This window comes from Ursus americanus, chromosome 4 (assembly GCF_024610735.1).
Source record: "Ursus americanus isolate L20-20 chromosome 4, mUrsAme1.1.p, whole genome shotgun sequence".
Lineage (NCBI taxonomy): Eukaryota > Metazoa > Chordata > Mammalia > Carnivora > Ursidae > Ursus > Ursus americanus.
In genome coordinates, this window is record NC_142130.1 from 29743990 (window position 1) to 29760340 (window position 16351).

The 16351-nt window shown below is 37.7% G+C and overlaps 1 protein-coding gene across 5 annotated transcripts in view; it reads right to left on the reverse strand.

Moving 5' to 3' along the window:
- Positions 1 to 16351, reverse strand: part of ATP13A3 (ATPase 13A3) — an 86115-nt gene that overhangs the window by 20542 nt on the left and 49222 nt on the right. For all 5 annotated transcript variants that reach the window (XM_045812756.2, XM_045812754.2, XM_045812755.2 and 2 more), the window contains 14 exons: positions 14817 to 14933; positions 14183 to 14200; positions 13937 to 14090; positions 13720 to 13840; positions 9286 to 9410; positions 7522 to 7697; positions 6441 to 6563; positions 6278 to 6357; positions 5653 to 5695; positions 5452 to 5561; positions 5051 to 5147; positions 4062 to 4134; positions 2191 to 2368; positions 503 to 690 (listed from right to left, as the gene is read on the reverse strand). In XM_045812756.2, coding sequence (XP_045668712.1) covers positions 503 to 690; positions 2191 to 2368; positions 4062 to 4134; positions 5051 to 5147; positions 5452 to 5561; positions 5653 to 5695; positions 6278 to 6357; positions 6441 to 6563; positions 7522 to 7697; positions 9286 to 9410; positions 13720 to 13840; positions 13937 to 14090; positions 14183 to 14200; positions 14817 to 14933 — 1603 coding nt within the window. The remainder of the gene's footprint in view (positions 1 to 502; positions 691 to 2190; positions 2369 to 4061; positions 4135 to 5050; positions 5148 to 5451; positions 5562 to 5652; positions 5696 to 6277; positions 6358 to 6440; positions 6564 to 7521; positions 7698 to 9285; positions 9411 to 13719; positions 13841 to 13936; positions 14091 to 14182; positions 14201 to 14816; positions 14934 to 16351) is intronic.

The window sequence follows — 16351 nt, forward strand, 5'->3', positions numbered from 1 at the left end:
AATTTTGATCAATCAAGATGCTATTTCCTACTGCCACAGATAGATGAGTCACAGAGGCACAAGACTCCATTCTACTGACCCTTTCAGCAGTGGACGCAAAGGTGACACAAATGAAGAATTCCAGGTACCAGTGTCAAAAATGACGAAAAAGACAGCTGGCACTGTGCAGACCACCCAGAAGCAAAGTATAATACCCACTGTTCCCACTGAAGAACCTCTGTTCCTGTTTCTAATTCTGTCTGCAATGGGCTGTAAAAATAAAAGCTGGAGCCAGAAGCAATAGGATGTGAAAACCAGGAATGTTTAGAACTGGTGGCTTCAATTTTCAACTTTAGAGTGGCAGCTACCACGAGAACAAAACAAGACAGTAAACATCTAAATCACTAGGTTCACTCTATTTGTGAAGACCTGTTTCACTTTGAAAGAACAGTTTTAACTCTACTCCTCTTACATTATTTTTAAAGAAAGGAAACATGATAAAAATCACAAATGCCAAACTTACAATTCTTGTAGCAAGGCTGCCTGAAGGGTTTTCCTTTTGAAAAGGCAATTGCCACTATGAGGTACTGAAAACTGGAGATAAAAAACACTGTGGTATTTTCATAATTTTGTATATTATGTGTATCAAGATCGGTTTCATTGTACAAATGTGAAGAATTCCAATACAGGCTTCCTGTTGTATTACAAGCACTAGAACACAAAACATTTTTACATTACTAAATACAATAATCATTTTCCAAAAGAAACCAATTTTACCTTAACTGTTTTGAATCACTCGCATAACAGAAATGAGGATTTTATAGGAAAAGATCCAACAATATCAAGGTAAAATCTATAGAACAGGCAATAGAGTGTTAAGGGTCTCTTCTTAGTCACATTCCAATCAGTTAAAAAAACTAGAAACTTCTTATTTAACAGGCCCCTCTTACTTTTTAAACTTGGGGATGAAACTAATATAACACTATATGTTGACTATACTAGAATTAAAATTAAAAAAAAAAAAAGAAACTAAATTTTGGGAGTAATTTGAATATAGTAAAGGTTCACAGACCTTAGGTGTGACTCTAGCTCTACCACTTTTTAGCTTAACTGAGGAAATACTATTCAATTTCAAGCCTCCATTTCTTGACCTGTGAGGGTGGACACCACCTGCACCATCACAGGGTTTCTGTGGGGAATGAGTAGGATGACTCGTGCAAATGCCTGGCAAAGCACTTAGCACTGAGATGCCTTCACTATGCTCTGGCGATGGTGTTCTCTCAGCCCTACTTCCGGGTGGGCAGAACTGTCAAACATATCACACCCATCACTAAAACATTAACTACATAAGCACAGGCAAGTAGTAACAAAATGTTAATCTGCTACAAATGAATTCTGGAAAGCTGCTCCAGAACAATGCCATCTATTCCTTTGCATGTGCAGTGTTTATATGTACATATAAGCAAACATTAATGTTAAATTTCTCAGTTTCCTAAAACTTTAAAAGACAACTTGTTCCCTTCGTTAAGCCAACTATAAATTAATGTTTGCATCTAAAAATATAATTCTACAAAATTACCTCAGTGACTAGCTTACATGTTTTTTGCTGTTTTTTTTTTTTTTTTAATTTAAGTAGGCTCCACACCTAACATGGATCCCACTGTGGGGCTTGAATTTGTGACCCTGATATCAAGACCTAAGCTGAGATCAAGAGTCAGATGCTTAACTGACTGAGCCACCCAGGCACTCCAGCTTACATGTTTAACTAATTAAACTGATGTTATCATAATCTGTGACTGATAGAACATTCTACCCATAAATACGAGAAGCACTTAGTGTTTTACAAGTTTTTTTAGGTTTTAAAATGTCATTTCCTAAATTTGGGGTAGAAAAGTTAAGACGCACAAACATTAGAAGAGACTATTGATTAATTTCAACTTTCTCATTTTACAGATAAGGAAAGCAAGGCTCAGTAGCTAATTAAGAAATTGGTCCGATATCCCCACCTTGGTAATGATTATATAGAGAACCTTGCCTGACCATCTTTCTAAAAATAAAAGGAGTTACCATGATATAAAGTCAAATATAGGCCAAATAATTTAATTGTCAAGCTGCCTGCAAACGTTTATATAAATTCTAAAACTTATTTTTACTATGCATATATGTTACACACATTTCACAAAGATTTTTAAAATGGATTGACCAACTTACTCTGATTGTGGATGCCATACTTCATACCAAGGTTGCTGCTTGACCCAAAAAAACCCCAAAGATTGAAATCCAATGCAGATGATGATCTGAGACAAAACGGAGAACAGAAGGGCTCCAGATATAAGACCTGAAGGTGGTCTTTGTGCCACAAGTTCCTTCCAGGCAGGATTTAAACTCACTATATTGAGGAGGAAAAAGAGGAGAAGTTTTTATCTAAATTAGTTGCTATATAATACATAATCAGATTCATTTAGGAACTTATATTCGTTTTTGTCTAACAAATCTTTAATACGAAAAATGTCCAAACCCCAAGCCAGATGTCATACATATTTAAGTCACCTGTAAAAGTAAATAATTTAGGCTTTTTCAAAAGTGCCTCACAAGTACTTTTACATTAGCCTACTGAATTTCAGAGAAATACTAGTACAAGTAAAAAGAATACTAAACATAAACATATAAACTATAACATTAATTACCATTCTTATATGTCTAAGAATTTATTTCTGAATCTTTAATTGAAAAGCTATAGTAAAAATAACTTATTTCTTTCTCTTATGAAGACATTAAGACACACACACAAAGAAGACATTAAGAAAGGTTGAAAGCTATATAAACAGTAACCAAAAAAGGCTTTGATCACTTATTAAGGTGATGTCCACCAAGTTTCTCTACTATAACATTTCTGCTTTTCTCTTTGTAATAAATTTATAAAAAGATAGTAAAAATCCTATTCCTCATTAAACTTTCACTCACTAGTTTTCGTATCCCCTGAAGACTAACTCACTGGTTCTCAACCAACATGATTTCGCCCTGCAGAGAACATCTGGCAATGTCTTGAGATATTTTTGGTTGTCAAAACCAGGGGCGTGTTACTGGCATCTAGCAGGTAAAGACCAGAGACGCTGTAAGCATCCTCTAATGCAGAGAAAAGAAGTATCTGGCCTAAAAGGTCAATCAGATCAGAGTCTTTCCATGGTCTAAGCCCATCATTCCTTCTATATTTATTAGTTTGCCTTTTACTCTAAGGAAGAACTTTCTCTTCTCTCCCTACTTCTAATATGGACTTGTGAATTTTTATTTGATTAAACGGGTCATATCTCATTACATCATTATTTATTTTGATACAATCACCAAGAGTAAAATAAACCAATATCTTCTGTCTCCTCATATACTCTACCTAGAACATGGTATCACTCTGCCATATTCCTGCCAAGAATTCATAGCCTGAGTCTAATGAGACTACGTCGACGAGACAAATCCATATAGTTGGTTTCTCTTCTCTCATAAATGTCAACATCAAGATGCCCCCCAAAAAGGCTGATGTAATATTCTGGATTTAAAAAGACTAAAGTGAGGGGGCACCTGGGTGGCTCAGTCGTTAAGCGTCTGCCTTCAGCTCAGGGCGTGATCCCGGCATTCTGGGATTGAGCCCCACACCAGGCTCCTCTGCTAGGAGCCTACTTCTTCCTCTCCCACTCCCCCTGCTTGTGTTCCCTCTCTCGCTGGCTGTCTCTCTCTGTCAAATAAATAAATAAAATCTTTAAAAAAATAAATAAAATAAAAAGACTAAAGTGGGGCACGTGCATGGGTGGCTTAGTTGGTTAGGCGTCTGCCTTCAGCTCAGGTCATGATCCCAGGATCCTGGGATGGAGCCCCGCATTGGGCTTTCTGCTCAGTGGGAGAAAAAGATGGAGAAAGAACAATAAAACAACTAAGGCAAATAAAAACAACTGGTAATGAAAGAATGTATTTACAGGAAATCTGAAGAAGTATCCACTGTATTATAGTTACTGATATAACTTTACCAAAGTTCAATGAGTTACATCAGAATTTTATATGCTTTTAAATCAATAATAAAGCAATTTACTCACTTGTAAATACCACTACCAAAATGATTGCCAGATCAATGAAGAGAAACTGGAAGTCTCCTAGGTTACTTAGGATCTACAGAAGTAATTTTTAAAAAATAATTAGTTTTCAGAAACTATTTTTGTACCATTTTCCCCTGGCTTTAGATTTTTCCTCCTTGGTTTTAGTCTCCCCACTCCACACCACCCCCACCAATAATGAAACTTCAAAGTGACATCTGAACCTGCTTAAAAATTAAAATACATTTGCCTTTGATATTAGTGAAATATATATTTGCAAAGATTCAATTTACTAATACAAAAGGCATCTCCTAAAAATTCATTCAGTAAAAATCTTTTAAGTTTTGTGGCAAAAAGAAAACACAAATTTTACTCACAACATTCAACACTCCTGGAAATTAGTATCTCGAAGCTTCCTAATACCATCTAACACCGTCCCTCCTGACCCTGTCTACAAATGGTAGAGAGGGATGGCTTCACAAAAACTCCCTGGGGTGTCACTACTGTTTGTTTTGAGAAAACTCTAAGTGAGAACACTTCAATTATTAAATCTGATGGAGTACCTATGGGCATCACTGTTTATACTTTTTCTCCAAATGCATAAAGTCCTATAAACTACTGCTGAAACATCTTTCTCATTCTGGCCTTTTTCTGTAAATGTATAGCAGAGTTAACTACAAATGTGAAATATGTCACAGCTTGACATTTTGAAGAGTTCTAAGGTGCCTAATCTGTACTAAAGGCAAAAAAAAAAAAAAAGAATACAATCACCTTTTATTCACAAGGCTTTAGCCACAGTTGTCAGCCTTGAAGAAAATGCTATTCTAGATTAATGAGATTTTCAATCTCCTACTCAAAATATAATAAACTAAAGGAAAATTTATAGATGCTAGTTATGTAAGTTCCATAATTAGCGGACGCATACATACTCAATTTTTTGGTTTAAATGTCTTAACAAAAGGACCATCTCTTTAAGCAATGTCGGTACTCACGGAATATAGCAGAGTAACACTGAAGTACTGTATAATGCTGTACAAAGCCATAAATTTAAACACACAGAAAGAAGTCATTAAAGCAGCACGGCCTTCCCTGTGAAAACAAATGTTGACATGTGAATAAAGGCATTCTGAACTCCTCTTCCAAATCACAATTATATCTTGACATCTGAACGTCAACACTCAACAGCTACAACAAAGCATTTTCTACCAAAAGAACTAAACCAAAGCAGAACTGAAAGAGATGAAGAGTAGCTAACCTGTTGCTAATGAAGTTAGATGTCGAAAATACTAATATATCATTACAACAAATTCATATTAATTTCTATGACACTGTTTTCCTATGTTATTAGATCACGCCACAAAGAGATAACGGGAAAACTTTCAATCTGTGCTACCTGATAAGGTTTGGCACACAGGAAATACTAGGAGTTTTGGAGGTAAAGGGAGATGCCACTGAAGCCTCGAGCTCTGATAACGAAATGCCTCCATGTGCCCTCTTCAAAGCCTAATGGTTTGAAGAAGAAAAGAGGTTAAGTTTTGTAAATGGTCTGACTTAGGCTAAAGAAAGAACTATAAATCACAAAAACCATACTTACACCACAATCATTTGCACCATCACCGCACATCCCAACAAAGTAACTGAGAAACAAAACTTACGTTAAGATTTTGATTACTTTTTTAAAACAAACAACATTTAACTTAAGATTTCTCCAATATGTTATTATGAAGAGCTAACAAACCGAGACCTCCCCACTGGAACTAATGAATCTTCTTATCACAAAGACCACAGGCATGTCGCTTTGCAAACAGCACCAGCTTGCAAATCAAATGACCTGGGTTACTGTCCCGTTTCTGTCACAAGCTGGGCAAATCAGTTTATCATCTGGCATCTCAATTTCGTAATCTTTAGAGCAAAGGTCTTGGGCCTGTATGGTCTTTAGTAACCTACTTTTAAGACTAAAGCTTAAACATAATTATTTACAGAAACTATGACGTCACCTCTACAAGCTGAGTAAATGAACTCTATCTTACAGATATTATCTGGAAAAGGAATTGTGGATACTGTACTTGAGCTAAATAAATGAGCACATGAGCCTCTTTTAAAAAGGCACTTTAGAGTTCTCACCTGATAGGTGACAATTCTTTATACATGAAATGTTAGTTACTTTTGTTTTGAAAATGAAACTAAAATCCATAAAAATAAAAAAAAACAATACTTACTCTACATTTTGCAATGCTTCTATTAATTGTGTTTTCTGATCAGGTGCCATACGAGCAAACACAGTGCCATGCAACATCAACTGGAAAAAATATGAATTTCTTTAAAATATTGTTTGCAATATATTCACGTGAACACATACATACACAAACGCAAGTCACTAACCTTAGGAGCAAGGTCTTGAAAATGTTCTAGTATCACTGAAAATGATTTTCCATTCATTGCAAAATGATAACGAGTCACCTGAAGATCCTCTAAGCTATCATGGACCAGTTTAATTGGAATAGCCTGTGCATGAGACATTCAGAACAATATTTAGGCAGCCAGACCAAGTAATACAATCCTATCTTAAATACATCTGATCTAGGGGCGCTTGGGTGGCTCAGCTGGTTAAGCGTCTGCCTTCGGCTCTGGTCATAATCCCAGGGTCCTGGGATCGAGCCCCACACTGGGCTCCCTCTCAGTGGGAGAGCCTGCTTCTCCCTCTCTCTCTGCCTGCCGTTTCCCTGCTTGTACTCTCTTTGTCAAATAAATAAATAAAATCTTTATTAAAAAAATTCACATATATATATATATATATATTTCATCTAAAACTAAATTCTTCCATCTGATATTTTACATAAAATAATGAAAGTTTAACACTTATTAAAAGTAAAAGGAAATTCAGTTTTAAGGTAATCTACCTATACTGCTTATTAAAAAAAAAAAAAAAACCTAAATATCAGCTTCGGTTTGAAATAATGCATAGACTAATAAATACTATGGACCACCTGCATCATTTATCATTACTTTTAAGATAGAATAGGGGTGCCTGGGTGACTCAGTCCGTTAAGTGGCCACTCTTGGTTTCGGTTCAGATCTCCTGGATCGTGGGATCAAGCCCTGCGTCAGGTTCTTAGCTCAGCAGGGAGTCTGCTTGGGGATTCTCTCCCTCTGCCCCTCCCCCCATTCTCACACACTCTCTCTCCTCTCAAATAAATAAATAGATCTTTTTAAAAAATTAAAATAGGACAAACATCTGGGATTCTCATACTCTAAAATGGTGCTTTCTCAGCTTTGGCTAAATATCACAATTTGAGGTACCTGGGTCTTACCTAGTCCTAATGAATCAATCTCTGAGAAGATGGCCCAGGCGTCTGTTTTCATGTATTTTCTGTTGTGTTGTGTTTTAATGCACCACTTTTTATTGTTTCAGACTAAATTCAAACAAGCAAGCTTCAAAAGGAAAAATTCTTCTTGACATTACCTCTGAGTCAATTGCTGATGAATTACTGCACTGTGTTAGGGTGTCTGCATAATGCCAGTTTATCTTGGCAACTTTTCCATCCTTTGGAGGTAATGCTTCAGCAATAATAACTTTATCCTGAGGTAGTATCATTCCACAGTCTCTGGCCACAGAAACAGCAGTCAACATATTGTCACCTAATTTTCAAAACATTGAAGATACATTACAATTAAGATGGAAACATAAATGTATTCAACAATAAATACTTATCAAGAATATCTATTACCCCATGACTGGGCTTGGCAAAATGAAGACAACGTACCGTATTACTCTTGGATCTTAAAAATAACAAAAATCAAAACATACTTTTCAAAGGAAGCCTCAAATAATTCAAGCACACGTATGCTAAATAGACCACTCTCACCTACAATTTGTAAAGCCAGATACACTGTGCATCTCTCTCAGTCATGCACTAGTAGTACCCCCGACACCTGGCACAGTGCTACATACACACCAAGCAGGTGCTCACACAATACTTGTTGAAATAACTTGGGAGTGACTGGTGGTCTGTACAAGAATCCCTAATATCACAGGAAAAAAGGAATGGATTACAAAAGCAACACTATAGCAAGGTAACAAGAATACAATGTTTAGAAGATACGAAGAGAAGACAGACATCTTCTCAGTCATGAGGAGGAGAGAAATGAAAAGAAGCCCTGTCAGGACAGGATCAAGAAAATATAAACATATGTGAAAGGCCGGCAAAGGTCTGGGAAGTCCACCACTGCCACAACTAAAGGGCAACAGGATTTCCTCCTCCAATTCCCACACACTATTTCCAACGGTGTCCTCCTGTGACCAGACAGACCCCCGTGGGACACAGGCCACAATCTGTCATGGCAGGGAAAGACGGGGAAGAGAAAGAGATGGAAAGTACTCTGAAGGAGGAATCATTAAAATCAATGAACTGCTGGAATGCTAATAAATTTCATTTCCTGAGCTACATAGTGGTAAGTATGCTATTAGATGGATCTCAAGGTCTGAAACAAAAAAATGTCAACTGCCTTTTCCATATAAGTCTTAGCGAACACACAAAAGAGCCATAAAATGATTATCTTAATTCTGATTATTTACTAAGAGAAAAGTACTTAGAGCTGCCACAATTTCACACAGCTAAGGAATGGGAATTATCTAATATCAACAATATAACAACACCAGGAGAACCATTTGGATATAGTCATCAGAAATCAAAAACCAATCAAATAATGGCTATTTTCACTAGTATGCATTCAGGCAATGATAATAAACATACTCTAACACATAAAAGTGTAATTCTAACAAATATCTATTAATCATTTGTTAGGCATCTGACACAGTTCTAAAAATTGCAGAAGACCCCAAAATGAACAAAACATTCTTTTAATCTTCTGCTCTAGAATCTTATGCTCTAGTAGAGAAAACATATCTACAAAGAGCTTACACAAGATACAATAACTGCTATAAAAAACATATGATTAAAGAGAGGCAAAAAAAAAGAAGCAAAATCTAAATTTATACAGTATGCCCTTCACTGTTTTACTATTTCTATACGCAGAATTTGCTAGACCTCAAAAGAGTATTGCAAAGTTATCTATACCTTTAAAAAACATTCTGAGTTGAAATGGGGCAAGGTAGGGTGGAGCCACTACATGCTTTTATAACTAACTGATCATTCCACAATATCCTATAACCTGAACTCTTAAGAGTCACATTCAATTTTTACTGTGTCCTTTTATAAAGTCTAACCTGTGACCATGACAGTGCGAATGTTGGCTTTATGCAAATCTTCAAGTACTGCAGGGGTTTCTTGCTTCAATTTGTTCTGCATTACAATTAATCCCATAAAATCCATGTTGTTTTCAATGACATCTCTGCAGAAAAAGAAATTTTAACGGACAATGGTTTAGTCCAGAGAACAGATACTATTCTCTTTATATTACTAAAGCAATTTAAAATTCTCATAAATTACAAATTGAACCATTTTATATACTGAATAAGCCATAAATGTGTGTATTTGAGTTTAATATCTAAAAAAATTTATCACTGGAAAAATAATTCCCAAGAGGTGTATTTTGAAATAAAATTTTACCCTTTGAAATGTGAGAAATAAGGATAATTTGGGAGTGTTATCTTTGTAAGACACTAAACACCTGTAGTACTAAAGAATGTTCATCTTGTGTTCTACCCACAAAATGAGTAAGCATAAACAAATCTATGCTTTACTGTCCCCCCATACAACATACCCTAACATAAACGTTAAGAGAAAAGGAAAACGTGACCATAAGCACACTCAATACAGTAATACTGGATTCATTATTATCAAGCCTTTGGTGAATTTTAGAAGACTCCCGATCAAATTCTTTTTAAGATTTTATTTATTTGAGAGAGACAGAGAGAGAGGGAGCACAAGAAGGGGTAGGGTCAGAGGGAGAAACAGACTCTCGCTGAGGGGGGAGCCCGATATGGGGCTTGATCCTCGGACTCCAGGATCATGACCTGAGCTGGAGGCAGACGCTTAATGGAGTGAGCCACCCAGGCGCCTCTAGACTGACTCTTGATCAAATTCTTGACCCTGAAAGTGTGATACAAAAACTATTTAGCAGTCTGACAATGAGATCTACATGGGTCACAGAGACAGGGCTCTTACAATATTTATTAATAATCGGGGCACTTGGGTGGCTCAGTCATTAAGCGTCTGCCTTTGGCTCAGGTCATGATCCCAGGGTCCTGGGATTGAGCCCTGCTTCAGGCTCCCCGCTCAGCAAGGAGCCTGCTTCTCCCTCTCCCTCTGCCTGCTACTCCTCTTACTTGTGCTCGCTCTGTCAAATAAACAAATAAAATCTTTTTAAAATTTTTTCCCTTTAAAAAATAGTTATTAATATTCAATAGCTATCAAGATGCTATTCCTTCAAAAGTTGAGTACCTACTCTGCACCAAGTAGTACTACTAGTCATTGGGAGGTCAAAGATGAAAAGTCATGATCTCTACCGTCAAGGTGCTCTTTTTGGGGAAACAGATATGACGACAAAGAGATACATGCAGGGAGCCTGAGTGGCTCAGTTGGTTGAGCATCCGACTATTTTGGCTCAAGTCATATCTTGGGGTTGTGAGATCGAGTCCCACACTTGGTATGGAACCTGCTTGAGATTCTCTCCCTCTTGCCCCTCCTCCCTCTCACTCTCTCTCAAATAAAGAAATACTCTTAAAAAAAAGAGACAGAGATGTGCATGCAAAACTAGCGTGCACTTCAGCATCATCATGGAGACGGCTGCATTCTTAAGAAATCTCAAGCCACCAAAATTATATCACAGAAATATTTTTTTTCCTTTTTTTTTTTTTAAAGTAGGCTCCACACCCAGCAAGGTGCTCAATGCGAGGCTTGAACTCATGATCGAGAGATCAGGACCTCAACTGAGATCAAGAGTTCGACACTTAACCAACTGAACCACCCAGGTGCCCCAGAAATACTTTTTTCAATGAAGAAAGAAGACTTGAGGTTAGGGACCAAAATTCCAGACTTGCCATAAGAAGTGGTTTTTCGACAAAATTCAATAAAGGCACTTTAAGTACGTAGCTCTAAAACCTAAACAATCTTTGAGATATAATTTATAAGTATGGGTGGTAAAGGTATTAAACAACAGGAAACAATACAAATGACAGACACTGCTGGTGGTGACAGGAGAAATAAGCCTTGAAGTTTGAAAATGCATTTCAAGGAACAAAGCTATACTGATGTGAAACTCTGGGGTCCAAGCACTGTAGCCGTTTCCCCATGACCTGCTAGTTTCTGGCTGCTACTGGCTTCCTAACTTTCCAATGAATGACACAGGTCGTGGAAATTTTGTCCCCTAGTGAATGAACAATACAATATTCAAGATATGAAGGTTCAAGCTATAAGAGAAATGTCAAAACCTGCCCCTAAAAGATAGACTGGAAAGATGGCCAAGGTCTTGGTTTAAAGATGCAAAAGAAGGGCAGCAGAGAAAAGAGATGAAAGTTGACAGGGATAGGATATTCTGGGCAGAAGGAATAGCCTCTTCAAGGGCACGGAAGGATGACTGGATAGGACAGGTTCAAGAAATACAGACAAATCAGTAGTTAGTCTTTAAGGTGAAAAATGGCAAAAGACAAAGCTGTAGAGAGAGAAGAGCCTAACGTGCCCTTCACAGGCATTCGAACACAGTATTTTACACGTGTACCTCCCAACCATGCACATCCGTCACATCATCTGGCTACTGCTTTTCTTTTTTTTTTTTTTTGAAACGTTCAAGCTTAAACCACATCCCCCAAACATTCTGTGTGGATAGGCAGAATTCCTAACATAGCTTTTCCTTTTAACTATTGGGCTATCCACTCCACTCCTTTAGTTCTCATTCAGAAAAACAGGATTGTACTATCAACACTGCCCTAACTCTTTACACTTAGCATGCCTGGAATACAGGTATCTCCCGCTTTTCAAAAGCTTGCATTAGGCCATTTCGCTTGTACGAAGACCTACATTAGTACTTGTTTTCACCAACCCAAAGAAATCTGAAGATTTTTCACTTTCGAGAAAAAAAAGGTGAGAGGCAAAAACGGCATTCAGCATTTGTTCCGCCACGAGCCATTTCAGAGGCAGTGCACCCCCAAGCAGTGAGAGTGGCATTCCCAAGCTCCTTCCCTGGGGATCACAACCAGCATCTCGGCATCAAGCCACGTAGGTCTGAACTGTGTCTGTGAGCGTCTTGTTCTATCTTGATTTACTTTGTGCCTGCATTAGCGAGATGTGTCCTAAGGTATCAGAGCTTAAGAGAGATTATTTTTGGGGTCTGGAAACACTCAGAATTTTTTCTCCATCAATTAATGGTTTCTGTTTTCTGTTTCTTCACTTTAAGCCATTCTGGCTTATGAACAGCTTCACAGGAACGCTCTACTTTTGCATAGTGGGAAAAGCTGTAATTAAAAGAAGTGTTAATAGTCCCTAATTTAGCCACTACCCTATTGATTATGCTATTGATACTATTTAAACCTGAACCTTATGCACAACACATAGAAACAGCTCTTTAAGCTGGACTCCTAGAACTGCACTTGCTGAGTCAAATTGTAGGAGCAGTTTAAATTTTGATAGGTACTACACATGTTCATTATGAACTATACAACACTATAGTAAGAGTATGCTGTTAACATTTTCTCAAGCCTTCACTAACACTTGGTATTATCAATCTTTTCAATTTCACCAACCTCAAGAGAGAAGTGATGTCTCCTTGTGGTTTTATTTTGTAGTTCCCCAAAAAACTAAATAAAGTGTACTACCATTTTCATGTGTTAATTGGCCATTTGTATGCCTTTTTCTTTCTTTCTTTCTTTTTTTTTTTTTAAAGATTTTACTTATTTGAGAGAGAGAGCAAGAGTGAGCATGAGTAAGGGGGGAGGAGCAGAGGGAGTGGGAGAAGCAAACTTCCCGCTGAGCAGGGAGCCTGACGCAGGGCTCGATACCAGGGTCCTGGGATCATGATCTGAGCCAAAGGCAGACACTTAACTGACTGAGCCACCCAGGAGTCCCTGTATGCCTTTTTCTGATTCTTATCTGCTTCTATCACTCTCCCCTTTTTTTCAAATTAAGTGTTATGTGTTTTGTTTCTTTCCTGATGCATATTCTTGATGGTGAACTCTTCCGGTAAATAATGGAAAGCCATTTATTAGAATTCTAGGTAGGAGACTGATATGAGAGCAGAGCTCTCTGGAGGCACTGTGGAACACAAATTGGAGAGAGGAAGACTGGAGAAAAGTAAATGTGATGATGGCAATGTCATCTGACCTTTGGGAGTTGGGAAGGGGGGATTGGTATGACTGGTTATTGTGAAACTCTGACCAAAATAATACTTGGTTTCAACCACTGGGCAAAACCAAGTAGATTATTTGGGGGAAAAAAAAATACAGGACAATTATGTTTACATTTTAAAACATAATTGTATTCCTAAAACATGCCTGACACACAGTAGGCACTAAGTAAATATTTAACAAACTGGTAAGAGTTCTGAAGAGTTGTATCTCAATCACCCAAAACATAACATTGCATTGGGTATGGTTGCATACATTTGATAAATATTTAATAAATACGACATGTAAACTGCTGTATATGACTTATATAAACATAAACATTATTGGGTAAACTGTAGGAAAACGATTCATCCACCTTACCTGCTAATATTCTGTACTTTATGCCATGTCAGTTTTGACTCTAATTTTCTGTGTGCAAGAGCAATCACACGGAAGCCCTGTTTAGTGTAATCTTCTAAAACTTTTTCAAAATCGACAGGAACTTTTAAAAAGGAAAAAATAAACGTCATTGTTAAAATTGCAAATATAAGCTCATGCAAATGGCAGAATTTCACTCAAAGCCTAGTTGCTTCCTTACCTGTTTCAGGTTTACAGAGACTGGCAATGACCTCAGGTGCTCCTTTCATGTAGGCGTCCATCTTCTTATCCCCTAGCACCCTGGCAACCACACTCATACGTTGCAAAGCAGAAGAAAATGGGAACTGGCGAACAATTCCTATCTCATAAATAGCCTATGTGATTTCAAAAGATGCATAAAGCATTTACTATTTTTTTAGAACTAAAGCAAGTATACTTAAGTAACAAGTAAACATTCTTTACTTACTGGAAGTTCAAACAGCTCCTAAACATAAAACAAAGCAAAAAGAATAAAGAAACAGTACAGATTAGGTCCATTAACATACTCAAGTTTAAAAAAAATAAAACTTGATACATCCACAAAACATTACTTACAAAATAGCAAGGAGCTTTGATTATTTCAAAGTCAGGTTTCAAGACTGCTTCTCTACCACCTCTCATTTAATAAAAATATATCCTTGAATATTTTCACATATTTTGCTATCCTAAAATGTTACCATATTAAGCATTTAAATAAACTAAGGGGGAACATAATTTGAAATTCACCTAAAAATAAAGCCTTTCACATATTCTTTTTACTGAATCCTAAGAATACTGGTGCAATTTAAAAGGATTAATCACCAAGTATCTAAATCACTAGGCACTAAGTTGTTCAATAAATAGGAAGGAAAAGTAATGGTAATGAGAATTAAATCTTAATGTTTTACACAAATACTGCCTGCCACACACCAGGTGTGTAGTTTTGGATAAATGCAGTTAAAATACTCATATCTGCATAAGAGTTAAATAAAGGACATGTGATTTCATCTTCTAGCAACATTTCAAAATGAGGATTAAATATGAGCGTCAACAGTATTATCCAACTTAATGTGATTTCGCACCATTTCTTGGTTTCCTGCAGGTGTGGATTCAGGAAGCAGCTGTTTTGCAGGACGAACCACAGTGGGCATAATTCGATTATGAAGTGCTGTTTCCTCTTCAGTTGCTTCTTCCAGAATCTGAAAGGAAAATATCCAACACATTACTTCATAAAATTCAATTCACTGGTTCTACTTTAAAACAAAACAAAAAAACCATTATGGCTATCTTCAGTAAAAAAAAAAAAAAAAGTCAGGGCCCAAGGGATAAATGAGCACTACTAGATCATTAATATAAGTAGAGTAAAATAAAAGCAAAATTAGTTAAAGTCCTAGCAACCCATGGAAGATGAGAAGCAGAGGTTAGAAGCGGAATAAGAACCAGAGAAACAGAGAAAAACGTCTCAGTTTGCTCCTACAACCTGCTGATTTAGACTATCTCTGCAAAAGCAGAAGATTCTTGCAGTACCGAAAATGTTCAGTCTATCACCCAGGGGTTCTTTTCTGCTACCAGGAAAGGATTCAAAATATATAGAGTGCAGGGGAGGGGTTGCGATGGTGGAGTAGTAGGGGACGCTGAGCTTGCCTCGTCCCTCGAACACAGCCAGATCAACATCCAACTATTCTGAACAAGTAGGAATATCATCTGAGGATTAAGAAAACAATCTGCATAGCTGGAAGGAGAGAATGTGGCAGATGCGAGGTCTGGAGCCATGAACAGGGGGGAAAGGAAAGCCAAGGGGCCCTGAAGGGAAGGGAACCCTTTCCAAGGAGCAAAGTCAGAAAGAGAGAGAGAGTGGGAGAGAGCACACAATAAGCTAGGGTAAGGAGATCCCCTGGGTCACATGTGGGAGAGATTGCTCCCTTGGAAGAGCATACTTTGCCTCTCCAAGGACAAAAGGCCAGCTGGGAGTCATTGAGCAGAACTCAACAGCAGGGACAGAGGTGTGCGCAGAAGGCAGATAACCTTGTAGCCGCTTTTCACTGTGAGCCACAACAGACCTACACCACTGAGTGCAGCTAACCGGGCCGCTGCTTTTCACTGCCTGCCACAACAGATTCGACCTCTGTGCGACTGCTTTTCTGGGACAGAACAGAGAAGTGGACTGAGTGGCAGCTTTTCGCTGTGCGTTACAATAAACTCTAGCCTCCATGTGTGAACTGTGTGACTGCTTTTCTGGGACAGGATGTTGCTAGGTGCGCCTCGAGGTTCTCCTCTGGGGTAGGGGAGTGGATCTGCACCTTGCCAGGCCCTTTAAAACTTGGGAGTTTTGAATCCCAGTCACTGGCCAGAGCTAAAATACAGAAAAACTACACGGAAGCAAATGAAAATGAAAATACAACAGTTCAAAACCTTTGGGATGCAGCAAAGGTGGGCCTCCAAGGGACGTATAGAGCAATACAGGCCTTCCTCAAGAAATAAGAAAGGTCTCAAATATACAAACTAACCTCAACCTGAAAGAGCCGGAAAAAGAAGAGCAAATAAATCCAGCTAAATCCCCAGGAGAAGAGAAATAATAAAGATGAGACCAGAAATCAATAAAACATAACAGATCAAC